The 16,349-nt window shown below is 49.0% G+C and overlaps 1 protein-coding gene across 5 annotated transcripts in view; it reads left to right on the top strand.

The window, feature by feature from the left end:
- Positions 1–4,331: 4,331 nt before the first annotated feature.
- The window catches only part of GATAD2B (GATA zinc finger domain containing 2B), a 78,849-nt gene continuing 66,831 nt past the window's right edge, over positions 4,332–16,349 (top strand). For 2 of the 5 annotated variants that reach the window (XM_065574050.1, XM_065574049.1), the window contains exon 1: positions 4,332–4,486. Coding sequence is in view for 1 of the 5 variants with exons in the window: in XM_065574047.1 (XP_065430119.1) it covers positions 5,206–5,210 (5 nt within the window). In the remaining 4 variants the exon portion in view is untranslated. Of the gene's footprint in view, positions 4,487–5,094; positions 5,211–16,349 lie in introns of all 5 variants that reach the window. The other 3 variants (XM_065574047.1, XM_065574046.1, XM_065574048.1) reach the window with 3 other exon arrangements.

The raw sequence follows: 16,349 nt of genomic DNA, 5'->3' as shown, positions 1-16,349 counted from the left end.
CTGGATGCAGGGCGTCTGCGCTTCCACCCCCCCACGGTCCCTGCAAAGTGCCAGCCGAAGCCACAACGGCCCCTCTGGTGCGAGCTTTCAACCCCTTGTTTGAGTGAGAGAGGCTGGGGCGCCTCGGAGCAAAGCCTCCTGCTGTTGTGTGACCCCCACCCCCCCTCGGCGTCTCCTCCCCATTCTGTGCGCCGAGCGCAGCCTGGCAGGAGATCCAACACCGGAGGCCAAGGCGAAAGCAATTCCCGCGGCTGGGATGAGCTGCCACGGAGCCCAGCGCCCGGAAAACGGCCGGGAAGGGCCGGCGAAGAGAACTCCATCCTCCCCCGGGACAGCCCGAGCAGACGCTTCACAGCCGCTTGCTCCAGCGCCCCACAACTAGCCAGGGGAGGCTTTGGGTTTGGGGTTTTGTCCCTACCTGCTTATTGGCTGGGCTACGTCCAAGCTACGGGCCTGAGAGAGTCCCGGCCAATCGGAGAGCCCTGTGTCTGCAACGGGGGCTTGTCAATCACCGGCGGGTAGCCAATGAGGTGAGAGAGGCGCTAATAAACCATAGATCATGGACAAGAAAGGCTAGAGTGTTGGCTTGACTCCAGTTCTCTCACTGGGCAGCCATCTTGAATTCTGGCAGACAGGCTCCCAGGCCCGGGCCACATGTTTTTACATTCAGAAGTTCTGTGGTTTCCTGTGACGTGATTTCCCGAGGCGGCTGCGTGAAGGAGGCAACGTTTCAGTCATGCCCGGGGCCCACAAGAGCTGTGCCACCCACCGACCGCGGCAGGGCACAGGCGCGCACAGCATCTGGCCCGTCGGCTTGCCACGGGAAATCCCCTCTCCCCAAAAGAAGGAAAAAAGAGCTGCCCCAGTCAATGGCCCCCAGGTCAAAGGAGAAAGGGGCAAATCGCTGCGTGCGTGGGGCAGGCAAACCTGGGATTGGTGCTGCTAGCGGGAGAGCGATAAACCTGGAGCTGGTGTGACATATTCCAGGCAGGCAAAGCCAATGGCCGACTCCCCCTGCTTCCAGCAGCGACTCAGCGTATCGTTCTCCGGGTCCCACGGAGCTGGACGGGGGAAATTCCATGGAGCCGTTTACGCTGTGGTGCCGAGCTGGTGTCGCAGACCTGTGCTGCTGTGATGCGACTGCTGTACCATCAACGAGCCTCTGGCGCTAGGCGCGACACGTACCGAACCAAGAGAAACCGATGAGCTTAGGGGGTGTCTTCACAGCACAGTCGGCTCAAACTGCGACGCGACTGGGACCTCGAGTTAGGTGGATTTTTAAGCTGTCCCGGCAGGGTGGGTGGGCTGCCGCTCGACCGCTGCCACAGCTGGAGTGAGGAACGCAGGGGGGGACTTGGTTTAAGTCTGAGACAAGTGGAGACAGACAGAGCGAGGGGGGGGCCTGCAAGGAAACAGTGAGGCCATATTGGTTGATGATGCAGCCCAGCACGGTCACGCTGCGAGCAGGGCTGTGCAGCGTCCACAGAACAGTCACATCAGAGCGCCCTCCGGCAGCCATAGGACATTGGTGCATCGAAAAACAGCAACACAACATTGCACCGAAATCTCACCGTGCCCCGTGCGATGCCCTGGGGCAGCAGGAGCCCTGGATTCTGTGGCAGTGTGACACTGCTGGGGTGGAATATCATTCCCGTGGGGTGCAGAGCAATGCACGGGGAAGACCAGGGGTGGCGGGTACCATAGGCTTGGGGAGGCTGTGCCTCCCTAAACAGCCAGGGGTGGCCCTGCCCACACTCTGCCCCCAGGCCTCCTGCTTCCGCTCTGTGGCCCAGCTCCAGGGGCTGGGGGTGCTAGTGTGGGGCGGGGACCAGCGGCTGCGGTGGGGGGTGGAAAGGGCAGAGCCTTGGGCGGAAGGGCAGGACTTCCCAAGCCAGCAGTTGACGCGCCACTATGGGGAGGACCTCGTTTTAGGCCACGGCTGTGCTGTGAGCAGGGAGTGTTCCGCTGTTCATAATTCTCATTGTTACCTGGTGCTTGACTGACCATTTGTGAGAATATAAGAACGACCATAGTGGGGCAGAGCGATGTGCCAGCTACCAGCATCCTGTCTTCTGAGCGTGGCAGTGCCAGGTGCTTCACAGGGAAGGAACAGAACAGGGCAATTATTGAGTGATCCATCCCCTGTCGTCCACTTCCAGCTTCTGCAGTTGGAGGTTTAGAGACACCCGCAGCATGGGGGTGCGTCCCTGACCGCCTTGGCTAAGCACCACTGATGAACCTATTCTCCAGGACTTCTCATTCCTTTTGTAACCCTGTTATCGTTTTGTCCTTCACCACATCCCCTGGGAACAAGTTCCACAGGTTGACAGTGTGTTGTAACCACCTGTTGTGTCAGCTCTTGTACTCTGACGTAAGTGCTGCAGAGCAAGGACTGTGGGTCTGTTCTGTGTGTGCACAGCATCTGGCACCACAGGTCCTGGTCCCCGGTTAGGGCCCCAGATGCTACCACAGTGCAAACAATAAATGTTAAAGGTGATAATTCACAATCTCGCTGTCAGGCCTGGGGGGAATCTGAAACATCATCCTCTGGGCAGCATCAAAACATGCTGCCTCCCTGTGCCTCTCTATGCCAGCTCCATGCCCCTGCACAAACCCCATTCCAAACACCTCCATCTGGCCCTCTCCACATGTGGGTGCATCCCCTCCAAGTGCTACGCACCCCCATCTCCCTCTACACCCCCGCACTTCTCCCCTTGGCTCCCAGAGCTGTGTGAGGGGCAGCCCCGAAAGTCATCAGGTGTGGTGCCCCACCCATCACTTGGGCCACTGGACCTCGGCAGCACTCCCCCCCATCCTCTGCACCAACCTGACCCTGGCACCTTGTCACCCGTGCCATCCTGACCCCACGCCCCTCCCCCATCACCCGCACCAGCCTGACCTACATCCCTCCCCCGTCACCCTCGGCAGCCTGACCCCGTGCCCCGCCCTCGTCACCTGTGCCATCCTGACCCCGCACCCCTACCCCATCACCCGCACCAGCCTGACCTACATCCCTCCCCCGTCACCCTCGGCAGCCTGACCCCGTGCCCCGCCCTCATCACCTGTGCCATCCTGACCCCGCACTCCTCCCCCATCACCCGCACCAGCCTGACCCCGTGCCCTTTCCCCATCACCTGTGCCAGCCTGACCCCATGCCCCTCCCTCATCACCTGTGTCATCCTGGCCCCGCCCCTCCCCCATCACCTGCACCAGCCTGACCTACATCCTTCCCCCATCACCCTCGGCAGCCTGACCCCGTGCCCTTTCCCCATCACCTGTGCCATCCTGACCCTGCACCCCTCCCTCGTCACCTGTGCCATCCTGACCCCGCGCCCCCACCCATCACCCGCACCAGCCTGACCTACATCCCTCCCCTGTCACCCTCGGCAGCCTGACCCCGTGCCCCGCCCTCGTCACCTGTGCCATCCTGACACCGCTCCCCTCCCCCATCACTTGCACCAGCCTGACCTACATCCATCCCCCATCATCCTCGGCAGTCTGACCCCGTGCCCCTCCCCCATCACCCGCACCAGCCTGACCCCACACCCCTCCCATCACCCGCACCAGCCTGACCTACATCCCTCCCCTGTCAACGAACCATCCTGACCCCGCACCCCTCCCATCACCCGCACCAGCCTGACCTACATCCCTCCCCCGTCACCTGTGCCATCCTGACCCCGCACCCTCCCCCATCACCCGCACCAGCCTGACCTACATCCCTCCCCTGTCACCCGAACCATCCTGACCCCGCACCCCTCTCTTGTCCCCCAGGCCAGCCTGCCCCACATAGGGGTGCCCACCCCCAGGGGCCCTGGCGTCGCCAGGAATTGACAATAGTGGCTTGTGATGAAACCTCCAGGAATACGTCCAACCAGACTTGGCATCGGCCCCTAGTGCCCCCCGGCCTGGCCTGTGCTGGCATGGGTGCCCAGCACCCACTCTGGTGATGGGGCCTTAGCTGGGTGTCACCACTGTGTCCCCTCCCACCCCCCCAACGGTACAGTGGGGGAGAGGGATTAAGGAGAGGAGGAGAATTGGGGTAACAGAAGTACGGTGGCCGCCGTGGCCCAAAACTTCCGAGTAGGGCCAAGTTTGCTTTTTGCCCGCCGACATATAATAGGGCCACAGGATACCCGGATGTCCAGGCTAAGGGACCCATTAAAGGCGCCCCACGGGGCGCTTTGGCCGCCGCCCAGTGGTCGCGGCCTACGCCAATCAACGATGCCCTCAGCCAGTGGGAGCGACAGGGCGGGCGTCGAGGTGTAACCTCCGCTTCGATTGGTCTAGGCTTCCGTCGGTCTGTCGGCCCGACCAATGGGCGTCGTTGCTCAGGTCGGGAGGCGGAGCCGGTGCGGCGGGGCCGCGGCCCAATCAGCATCATTGTTTGTGGTGGTGCCGGCTGCCGCTAGTGTCTGCGGCGCAGCGTCTGCTCCGCCCGCCCGGCCCGGCCTGAGGGGAGCGAGCGGGGCCGCCGCTGCCGGCCGAGGTGAGCGGGGCGGGGGCGGAGCGGGAGCGGGGCCGGCTCGGGGGGGGGCGGCCCAGCCTCTCCCCCCCCCCCGGGGGAGCGCGCGGCGCGGCGGGCCGGGCCGGGCCGGGCCGGGGGGCGGTTAGGCCGGGCCGGGCCGCCCTGGGGGGAGGGGCAGGCGCTGGATTCTGAAGGAGAAGGCGGGGGGCGGGGCTCCCTGGCGGGGCGGGGCGGGGGGGGCTCGGGAGGGGGCGGGGCGGGGGTGATGTCTGGCTCATGCGGGGGAGGGGGCGGGCTGCTCCCTGGGCGGGGCATGGAGCGGGAGCACCCCCCCCCCCGCACCCCTGGGCGGGATCCCCTCCCCCGCAGCGGGGTCGGGGCGGTGGCCCCTTCCCGTGCTGTTGCCATGGCGCCTCCCCAGTGGGGTGCGGGTGTGTGAGCCCCTCCCCCGGGAGAGCGAGGGGGGGGTCATTCTCCTGCTGTCCCGCACTGTGGGTCTTGGGGAACAATCGTCATTTTTCTCTCCCTCCCTCCCTCCCGTTGCGTTTCCTTTTGGCCTTCCTGTGCTCTCCTGTGTGTGTCTGTGTGTGGGGTGTCTCTGGAAATCCGCCCCCTCCTTGGAAATCTAGGTTCTTCTGCCTGACACTTCCACCATCCCCCCCTCCTCGTGCTGTTTCCCCACATTGGAAGTGGGAAGGGAGAACATCGTTTGCCAAGAACACCTCCAGACACATGCTGTCATGTGGTGCGTTGAACAGAGAGCCCAGTAACTGCCTTTTCTCCTCCCCTGCCCAGGCATTACTGCCTCCCCTGTGGGTGGTATGAGCAGCAATGGCCATGCTCATGTTTCCTGTTTGGGGCAGGGGCAGCTTCACAACAGGGAGGGCGCACTGAGCTCTTGGCTTCAGAGGCCGTCTCAGTCTAGATTTTTAGAAAGCCCTGGAAGACTTCCCCTTCCCAGGAAATTCCCATCCTGGGCTTTGGAAATGTGTGTGGTAATGGTACAGCTCCTTACCTGATTCCCTAGGAGAGGACATTTTATTTGCAAGCAATTTCAAATCACACTGTTGCCCTTCCTGTGCAACCAGTCTAAAACTTCAAGTCTTGGTTTTGAGGGTTTGAGCAGTAGGAGTGGTGGTGTTGCGGGGAGGGGGAATTTAGAAGAAAACGGGAGGAAGAGGCATCATATAAATGCTGGCTTAGTGATCTGCAGTTTTGCGTTCTACTTGCTTAGCATACCCCCAAAAGGGAATTTGTAGCGCCTCGCTTGGATACTGACAGGCTGGGGGTGGAGTGGGGAGTTCGGGTGGGTGGGGGACTGTGCCCTTGTTGAAGATTATGTGGGAGGTTGACTCTTGTTTTGCAGCAGTTCTGGAGGGTGGCTGCAACAAACAAGCATTTAGAGCGGACAAACAGATTTTTAAGGATCATACATGGCTGATTGCAGGCCAATGAGTCTATTCTATCCTCTAAGTGTGCATGGAGTAAAGGACTGACCAAGCTCTTTATCAGTCTGGGTGCGTTGGGAAGGCTCCCCTCCCCTGGAAACCCTATTTATCCAAGACAGTTCTGCCTTCTATGTTCTGCACATGTGAATAGCATGTTTTGTTTTAAATGGACAGTGTCCTCTGTCATCAAGCATCTTCCTGGAAGTGTTGATGTTGATTGATAGACTACTTGAGCTTCTTTTAGCCAAGTGGTAAAGGGTGCTGCACGTACCATAGGAACAAAGGTGCTTGGGCCCTGTCCACCCTCAGGTCAAAACTATAGCGACAACGTGTGTAAATGTGGTTCACCTAGCACAGTTGAGATCCTGTCCTGGACTGCTGTGTAAAGGAAACCTTTTTGTGTATGAGCTTTGATTTAAGCACATGTTTGGGGTTGATTGCATTCCTTGGTCTCCTGGCTGACTGAGAGGCCCTAGGTGCTCAGAAGATCTCTTTGGACTGATGACCTGGTTTCTGACTAGCCAAGGCCTTCAGAACCAGGTGGAGCCTCTGCCTCTCTGCTTTCCTGATCACATGGTTGTGTGAAACTGAAATGACATGCAGCTGACAGGGAGCATCCATCTTTGTGGTACTGTGGTTTGCCTTTACCTAGTATGGTCTGACTTCCTGTTTAGCTGTCTAAATGGTATCTGTGAATTCTGATATTTGACTTGGAACAACTGTTTTTTTGTTAGGCTCTAGGCTACTCAAACAAAAGAGCTGAGACTCTTCATGTCTCCACTTAAACACTGTTAGGAGTGGCAGGAGGATACATGATTAACCGAATGAATTACATTTAGGTGCTCTTGGAAGTGTCTTGTCTGCCTTTTTGTATCTAAGCCAATGTTTTCTGCTGGAGAGGAGACATGGTGCTTGAGATGAGCTATTTAGAAAATGCGCAGGGTTAAGGAAGTGTATTTTCTGGATGCATTCTCTTGATTTCTTTAATCTGCTTTGCAGTTTAAAAAACTGAAGTTTTTTTAAAATAAACCCTACCCTTACTGTTCCCTTTGTTTTTCCTCTCATTTGTTTATTGGGTGAGGTGGACGTTTACAGTGTAGCAGGCTAGGTTAAGACTTTGAACGTGTTTCTTTTTAGAAGCCCAGTTTGGGAAAAATGCAAACCTTTGTCTAGAAAGTAGCCCCTCTGCTCCCAGGCTGGTGGGAAAAACTCTGTTGTGTTGTATCCTGACTGAAGTATGAACCTTGGGCCAGCCTAAGTCATGGGGCTCCCTGCCACTGGATGAAGAGAAATGTTTAAATTGTAACCACTGTCAAAATGTCTTTTGTTTTTAAAAGTTCATGCTTCCAACAGCCCAGCAGAGGATGGACTTTTTCATACATTAATAAAAAAAAGACATCTGTTCCTAAAGTACTGTTCTACTTTAGGAGTTGCAAGGTGCCATTTAAAGCTGCTCTTATATAATAAATATTAAACTTGAAGCTCTGCATCATGTTCATATTGAGGCACAACAGCAAAATGTTTCTGTTGAAGGAAAAAAACCACCACCCCTGGCTATAAATCTAATCCCAGTGTAAAGCCATCCACCTCTTGCTCACAAAAATTCAACCTATCAGACAGTGCCACATGGAGTTGCAGTTTTATAGCATTGGCTAAACCCCTCTAAAATGCATAAGAAACTTCTACTTTTGCACGTACCTACAGTACATTTTCTTGTGTCAAAACCTTGCTGGTACTTGTGTATGTGCACATGAAGAGCATGCGTTCCATTGGCTCCTTTTAATATTATAACTCTCAGAACACTTCCAGCAATCTCCCTGTAGAATGTACAGATTCCTGGTTACATCAAAAACAATATAAGAAACAATCCTATCTTGTATGTTTGCTCCTTTGTCTCAGGTTAGTTCCGAGAAGCCCAATGTAAGAGGGTTGGCATTTCATTCTGAATAATTTCTCTTGCATGTATAATGTATCTGCACGGGGTAGCCTTTTGAAACGTGCAGGATGATGTATTTCCATTCTACAAATGTTCTTAGTTTACATCTGCTCGGTGTGATATACCAAACAATGGCTCTCAGAAAATAAAATGTATTGTTTCCCATATTTCTTGCATTCACTATTATCTGTGTAACTGTAAGTTGTTACTTCTAATCAGTTTTAAACATCAGCATAATAGTTGGGGATAATTTGGCAATTAAAAAAAAAATCTTGATGAATTTGCTCCTTGCCAGCACACACCAAACCTTTTATTGTTTGACAAGTGTGAGATGAGGCAGTCAGAGAGCTGGAGAGTCAATTTCTGTAACACTGGAAGAATGGGGTAGTTCAGTATGGCTATTTCTATACTGACTCTATTCTGAGAATGTCTCACTATTGTTAGTGCCAAAGCAGTTAGGAGATGGTTCCAGGTGATCACTAGCATTTTAACCACTGTGTTGTCTGAACCTATTGAAAGGAGTTCTGCAAGGAACATGAGTGAAAATGCATGGAGCTGTGCTGGTGTCAGCAACACTGGCATGTTTTCCAGGAGGCAAAAAAGGCCTAAATATAGTGAAAGAGCAGCCAGTCTTGGCATAATATGTGCCTGCTTGAAGAAGTGGAGTTGCCATGCTTATCTGAGTAGTGTTTTAAAAAAAAATGTATTTTTTTTCCCTTAAGGAACATCATTATTTTGAAAACGGCATCTTAAAGCCCTTGTACAATGTGTAGAGTCTGAAATACTTCAGTTCCTAATCAGTATAATGTAAGAATCTGAGTCTTGCATTTGGAGCTTGCCAAGGTATTGCTGTGGAATCGGACAGCATGCAGTAGTAGCGTTCTCAGTTCATCCAAACTTGTGCAGCGTGCTCTAGTGCTATTGGGGTGGGCTGCCATATTTTTACAGTGACAACACTATTTCCGGAGCAGTGATGCCTCTACAGGAAAGCTGTTTTTACTGCTGCTGGCCTGGGCTTCTCTCTTCTTTCTCTCCCTGAGTGTCTGGTGTAATTGAACTCCTGCCCCCACCTTCTTACTTTTGACACAGTGGAAGCAGGAGAGTAAGGTTTCAACTCTCAGTGAGTCTGGGCCAGGAGCAACAAAAACTTCATTTCCGGAGAGATGCTGGTGGCCCACTGAGACAGCAAATCTTCCAGCCTCCATTCCATCTCTTGCATAGAAGGTAGAAAATCTTTAGGGACGTGGAATTGGAATGTTTCTTTTTCTTATGCTGTGGAGATTAATGAACATAATGTTTAGCTAACCTAAAACAGAGCTGTGTACCTCGTGGTAGTTCTGGTGCTTTCTAGTTATTTAAAAATAACCCAGGGCAATACTAACTCCCCCTCACCCCCACATTCCAAACTTAATAGAATATACCCAAAGGTGTTACTTGTGTGGTGGATGCATGAGCTGGGAAATGCGTTTTAACACTCTCTTCTTGGAAATGTGGACTTCAGACACTGCTGTGTTATAAGTACAGTGGATTTGACTTTGACAAATACAGTACTTTTCTCTGTTAATGAGGCCGGGGATACAGGTTGTATCGGCGTTGTCATGTTGTGTATGTCTAGACCCCAGTCCTGTGTACCTCTTTACTCATAGAAGGTCTATTAACTTCAATGAGACTACTTACGTTATTAAAGTTGTGTGTTTGTAAGGTTGGGATCTTTAGTGTGATGTGGATACTAGGAGGTTATTGAGGGGAGGAGGGAGGCCTGCTTACAGGTGTAGTTGTGATGCTGGAAGGTTCAGTAAGAACCTTTGCTGCAGTCTTAGTGTCTTCCTCATGTAGTAAATAACCCTTTGAAGGCACTCTTGGTCCTGTGCCTCCTACTACTTCTCATCCCAAAGCATCTTTCCAGACATGGGGAGCAGTACTGCAGTGCCATTCTGTCCTGTCCATGGTTTGTCCTCCGCTAAGCCCAGCCTGGTCGTGCCCCCGTGTAGTTTCCTGACATCTAGTTGGTGGTCGGTCTCTAGGTCTGACTGACCTTGTTTGAGTCTGCATTATTTTCTTGTCATCTGTTTGTCTTCTACATTTGATGGCAGCCAATCCTATATCCTGACTTCAAAGCCTGCTTTCATTTCCACTTAATTCTCCTTTACGCCTGCTATCTTCAGAAGGGCTCTCATTTCTACTGCTTCCAGCCTTCCAATGACTGTTTCATCTAATGCCACTGCTTCCAGACCTTAGGGTCTGAAGAGCTCTGTGAAGTATGAAAGCTTGTCTTCTCCACCAACAGAAGTTGGTTCAATAAAAAATGCTACCTCACTTACCTTGTCTCTCTCATATCCTGGGACCAATCTGGCTACAACAGTGCAAACCTTAAAATCTAGTCAGCTTAAAACAAGAGAGCATTAAACTGGCTATTCACAAAGCAGTATCCAGAATATGGCTGAAATCTTCCTGAATAAGAGTTAAGATCAGCATTTGGAAATTCAATCCCATATAAATATGAGAGTGCTAAAAGAATACTTTACAAAGCTTCGGTCTAAACAATTCTTCACTCTAATTTTAGAACTGCAGAGGAATCTAAAGAACCTTAGGGGCCTTTTTCCACGCCAGCTTAGCAACTTGAGTCAATATGACCATTGTCTATCAATCATAAGGCTGGGTCTAGAATCTCTGGGCAGCCACATCCATTTTGCTTTATTTTTCATTGAAATATTTAAAGTTTACAGTGTTAACTGGTATGGTCAGTTAGGTGGTGGCTAAATGGTTTAGTAGTTTGTGTATAAGTTAGGATCCTCTCTACTTACCTCATTTGTGGGAGTTGGCACAGTTTTGGGGGTAAACCTTATTAAATGACTTGAGACAGCAATCCCAGTCCAGTTCTAACAGTAGTCCTCATTCACAGTGTCCATGGGACCTGTCTCGTTCTTTAAAGTTGAAGTATCTTGCAGGATGACTGAAAGAGTCACAAGGGGGAAAAATACATTAAAAGAACATCAAGGCTGCAACAGAAAATGAAAGCCAAAGGAATTCTCAGTTAGGGATTAAATGAACTGTATCTCCACCAGTACTCAGCACCACGGGGAGCGCTAAGGAAGGAGTGGAAGATGCCCCATTGTGTGCAGAGGTATTGGAGGAGATGTGGTAGATTTCACCCTTAACTATACATTTCCTTGCTTTTGTTGGTTTTCATCACAGCAGTTGGTATCATCCTGGCAGTTCCTTTCCTGTGTAAAATTGTCATGACTTTTTTTAAAAAGGCAAACGTCATTCTGTTCAATATGCAAATATATTGTGCTGTACGTAGGTGGCATAAGATACTGCTGGTGTGTGATTTCTCTGAGCAGCATGCTTATTGTCAGAGCTACATGTCAATAACTGGGCCAGTAGCTATGTTAAAACGGCTGAGAGCCATTGTGGACATGTCCTGTTCTGAACATCTTTAGGAACAAATATTCAGGGTTTCAAGCGAACTACCTCTGTAATGCATGCATGCTGAAATAATGTAATGGATAGTTCAACAGTGATAGAAAGGAGACTGTGTAGAAATAATATGAAGGGTACTGGGGGAATTTTTAAAGTGTATTAAATGGTGATAAACCAATACTCTGTTTTGTGTGGTATGCATGCCTGCACTCCCCTTTCTGCTACTGAGGAGAGAGGCAGTTTGTTCCATTCTCTGTCCCCAAACTTATTTCTTCTGGGTTTAGACTTTTGAACTCTGTGTACCAAGGGAACAGACTTGCGGTAACTAATATAGGCTAGAATTTGTATCACTAAATGAATTGTGTGAACACAGTTAACTCTCAAATGGGCACGTTGAGATTCTATAACAAACCTCAGTGGAATGATATAATTCCAAAATATAGAGCAAAATACAGACAAGCACAGAATGGCAAAGCCCACCCTGAATGCCTTTAAACCTGGTGAGGATGCTTCGGCAGAGACCTAGACACTGGAGATGGCGCCGTCTGGGTGCTTGATCAGGTCTCATCTGTGGCACCCTATCTGTTGTAGGTGAATGGGCACCAGACCTCAGTCTCCCAAGGCCTTATCGAGAGAATGGAAAGGCCTCATTCCTTCTGGCAGAATGTGTCCAGCCAGAGTCTTATCTGCCATTCAGGAAAATGAGAACTACCCATTATTCCTCATTTGCCTTCTCATCTCTATCATGCCATATTAAATATTTAATAATTAGACTAAAGCGCCTACATTTTTCAGTATGTGCAGATAAAGCATGAAATAGTGCACTTGGTCCAAGTTAATCTGTGGTGTTTTCATTCAGCTATTGAGGTATCTCAAAGCCAGAAATAAAAGCCAATATTATGAAATAACTGACTGAGGTTTTTAAGAGACAGAGCCAGTCTAAAAATTCTACATCTGTCTGAAAAGTCTCTCTACACTTGCTAAAAGCAGAAGCCAAAATTACTATATCTAAAAGAGATTGGAGAGGCCTGGAATTCTTTTTTTTCAGTTTGCATATGGTTGGCTTCAGTGTTTCCCCTGGTGCGGGCAGTTGGTCAGTTTCCTGCTGCTTGTCTGGGTCTTAAGCACAGCCACAACAGAGGAGAGGGACACTTGTTTATATTAACTGTGAAAAACTCACAGTTGGCCTGAAGACTTTAATGGATGATGTCCTCTCCTTTAATCCAAAGAATGCATGTTTTAGGCCCTCATACCACTTTCTGATCCATGTAGGCCTGTGCTCATTTGGAATTCAGTTGAACTCACTGGGTCTCCATGTGCATGCAGGGATCTGAGGCCTCAGGTTTCATGAGACAATCTCACTGTTGCAGTGTCATAAGTGGTCCCATAGCAACATCTAGATAAATGTCACTGAAATTTATTGCAATATCTTTATTTCCAAAGAGGAGGGACTGCAAGTTGATAGTAGGAAGGGAATAGAAAAAAGCCCTCTCTCCATGCTGTCTATCTCAGGTGATGGCTTACTCTGTCCAACTATTAGCCTTTTGGAGCGCTGAAGTGGATGAAGAGGGGAAGGATATATGTGACCTTCCAAAGAGAGAGAACAGGATTAATCAACAAGCAGACCTTCTAATTTCAGCTTTAGTCTCACAACTCCTTTGGACTGGTAGGTGGAAGAATGTTTGAGCTGTGAAGTCTGTTCTCAGATGGATATGCTAGCCCAGGGGTAGGCAACCTATGGCACGCGTGCCAAAGGCGGCACGCGAGCTGATTTTCAGTGGCACTCACACTGCCCAGGTCCTGGCCACCAGTCCGGGGGACTCTGCATTTTAATTTAATTTTAAATGAAGCTTCATAAACATTTTTAAAATTTTATTTACTTTACATACAGCAATAGTTTAGTTATATATTATAGACCTAGAAAGAGACCTTCTAAAAACGTTAAAATGTATTACTGGCATGCGAAACCTTAAAGTGAATAAAGACTCGGCACACCACTTCTGAAAGGTTGCCGACCCCTGTGCTAGCCTGTGGAGACAAACCCAAATGTGTCTGAATCCCAGTTGGCCCAAGTCTGGGGTGACACGGAAGCTTTGAAATTCCTTGTAATTCTTTATTTTAGGGTGGGAGCAGATAGGAGCACCTGCCCTTTTCCCAACAGACAAATCGTAAGAAATGATGATTAAACCAAGACTCCAAAGAAAAGGAGTAAAAACATAAGCACTCCTTGAATCTGTGTTGGTAAAATAATCTGCTTGATTTGTGCTGCCTTGTGACCCCCTTCTCTCCTTTGTCCACTCCAGAATACCTTTTGTCAATCTTTTCCCACAAGGAAATAACTTGAATAGAGAACTCGACTCCAGTAACCTTGGCACTGCTGTGAGGCAAGGGGGCATGTACTTGCCATGGTTAAAAACCGTTCTTGCCTAAAATCTAAACTTTCCCCCCAAAAAACTATTTAACATAAGTTTTTCTCATTAACATCTTTGCATGGGCATTTTCTGTGTGAGGAGTCATCGTGAGATTGTACAATGCAATAGGCTGGTGGTATTGAATGCTACATTCAAGGAGTGTGGGGGCCATTAAGTGCGATGGATAACTTCAAATTCTTCAGGAGACAAGATTTTTACTGCTGACTAGCGCTTGGTTTAACAGTTTTCTTCTTTTTGCTTCCCCTCACTGCCTAATACTGTTTGAGGAAAAATAATTAACTTTAATAAATTATAAAACTTGTTTCACTGCAGTGGGTCTTCATTTTTTTCTTTCTGCAGCAGATTTACTGTTTGACTAGAATAAAATTCACTTAGATTTAACTCACCCTTTCAGAGACTGAAACTATTTGCCAGTGAGTTTGTAGGAGGGCATGTGTGAGTACGGTAAGACACGCGTGTTATGGTGATCATAATGTTTTGGAGGGTTCAGGTTTCCTTTCACTTTGCCATTTAAAACTGACATTATTTGTGTTTTTATTATTTGGAAATCTTGTCTTTTTGCTTTCCCTTTTAAAGTCAATGGATGTTGTGTACATGTATCCAGAGGCAAAGCAGGTCCATAAAATTTAAGAAACTGTTTAATCGAATGTATGTGAAATCTCTGGAATATTACACTTCCCATTCCCATTGTAAATTCTGGCAGTTTTCTGTCCTGTTACCTAATGGATTAAAAGGATTTGTGAAAAAGTTACACCTCTTAACCTTAATACTATAAGTAATTTGGTCTTTAAGCCATTGGGAAATCTTAAGTGACATTCTGTAAGGAGTAACAATACGGTATGTTTGAACCAAATTCCCTTTGTTTTTGTTATATGGCTAAATAAAAGTGCTCTGCATGGCTTTCGGGTGGTGGGGTTGTATCCTCCATAGGCTTGTGTTTAGATCAGAATAGCTGACTTACTCTCAACTTTAAGTTGTCTTCTCTTTTTAAACAGAGTCTGGTAATATTCACTGAGGCACCCTGGGACTCTAATGTATTGGGGGTAGCTTGTTATATGTGCAGGTGAAGATGATTACGCCTGCATTTGAAAATATATTGTCTGTTTGCTAAACAAATTTGTTACAGTTCTGATTTAATGTGAGGTGTGGCTATGCATGTGAGTTTCTTGAATACATTTGTAACAAGCCAGAGATAGTTATCTTCAGATTTTGTTTGTAAAAGGAAATCTTGAGTGAAAGGAAATCAGACAGATGCAGACTTTCAGGGAGTTTCAAAATGGTTGCTTAGTAATAGTCCCTTGTTGTTGAATAAGTCCAAATCTAATGCATTCTCCTCTCTCCCCTCCTCCCCCTGCCACCCAATGAATCATTTGTTAACTTACTTGCTTGTTAAAGTCCCTAATTCTAATTTAATCTTGGAGACTTGACAGTTTTAAATACCTACCAGTGCAATGTGATTCTGAATTGGTATTTCAATAGCTTATTGTGTCAATCTTCACAACAATTTTCAACAAACTAGCAGCAGTATGGAAGAATGGGGCACTGAAATATGCACAGATACAGTCACTGGAGTATCTCTGCTTTGAATTCAGGGGCATCTTCTCTAGAATTCTGCTTAGTTTAATGTAACACTGTCTATTTAGTAGCCCTCTAAGACATACAGCAAGAGCACATGAGAGGGTGTGTATCTATTACAATACCTTGATCTTGAAATAGGAGATTCTGGGATAGTCTTTTAGAACTGCTTTAACAAAATGTCAGTTTCTGATTTTCTATCCATCTAACTTAGTCTTAACGTACTTCAGTGGTTTTGTTAAGGTTGAATGTTTCCGTGAGGTTTGGACTCTGTCTGCTCAAGTGGGAAACTGGGTTAAAGCAACAATGGGAGGTCCAGGCCCTCACTAGAGATCACTGAGGGACTGGTCCCGCAAAGTGCTGAGCGTCAGATGGTGGTTCCTGACCATCCTGTGGGGGTGTTGGAGCCCCCACCTTGTGATGGGTTGATGGATGGGCTCCCCTCACACCGTGTCCTGGCAGGCAATGCTGTGACTCCTTGCTTTCTGTCTAGTTTCTCTCTAACTTCCCTTTGTGTGGTTTTTTTCTTTTCATATGATTTCATGTGTTTTACTGACCTCTGCTCCCCATCCTCCCCTGAACTGGCCTAAAGAGCCACAGGTTGAGACGGGCAGTTGGCACCTCACAGGAGCTGGTGCTAATGACTCATTCTACACTTCAGCCTTGGACTTTACTGGTTCCTGTGATTCAGCTGTTTTCTGTAACCACTGGACACCAGCAGCTCCTCTCTCTGTGGTGAGGCGTCCCGTGGGGGTCAGTTGCAGGTGATGCACACATTGGGGGAGTGGTAAATAATGCAGAGGACAGATCACTGATCGTGATCTGGAGCCTTGGTAACCTGGGCACAAGCAAACGATATGGGTTTTAACATGGCTCAGTGTGAATGCATACCTTTAGGGATAAAGAATGTTGGCCAAAGTTACAGGATGGGAAACTTTTGGAAAACAGTGACTGAAAAAGATTTGAGGGTCATGGTGGATAATCTACTGAATATGAGCTCCTAGAGTGACACTGTGGACAAAAGGGCTAATGTAGTCCTTAGATGCATAAACGGGAATCTTGAGTAGGAG

Source organism: Chrysemys picta, chromosome 20, assembly GCF_011386835.1.
Source record: "Chrysemys picta bellii isolate R12L10 chromosome 20, ASM1138683v2, whole genome shotgun sequence".
In the NCBI taxonomy this organism is placed as follows: domain Eukaryota; kingdom Metazoa; phylum Chordata; order Testudines; family Emydidae; genus Chrysemys; species Chrysemys picta.
Note: the sequence above shows the minus strand (reverse complement) of the source record. Positions and strands in the feature narration are given on the sequence as shown.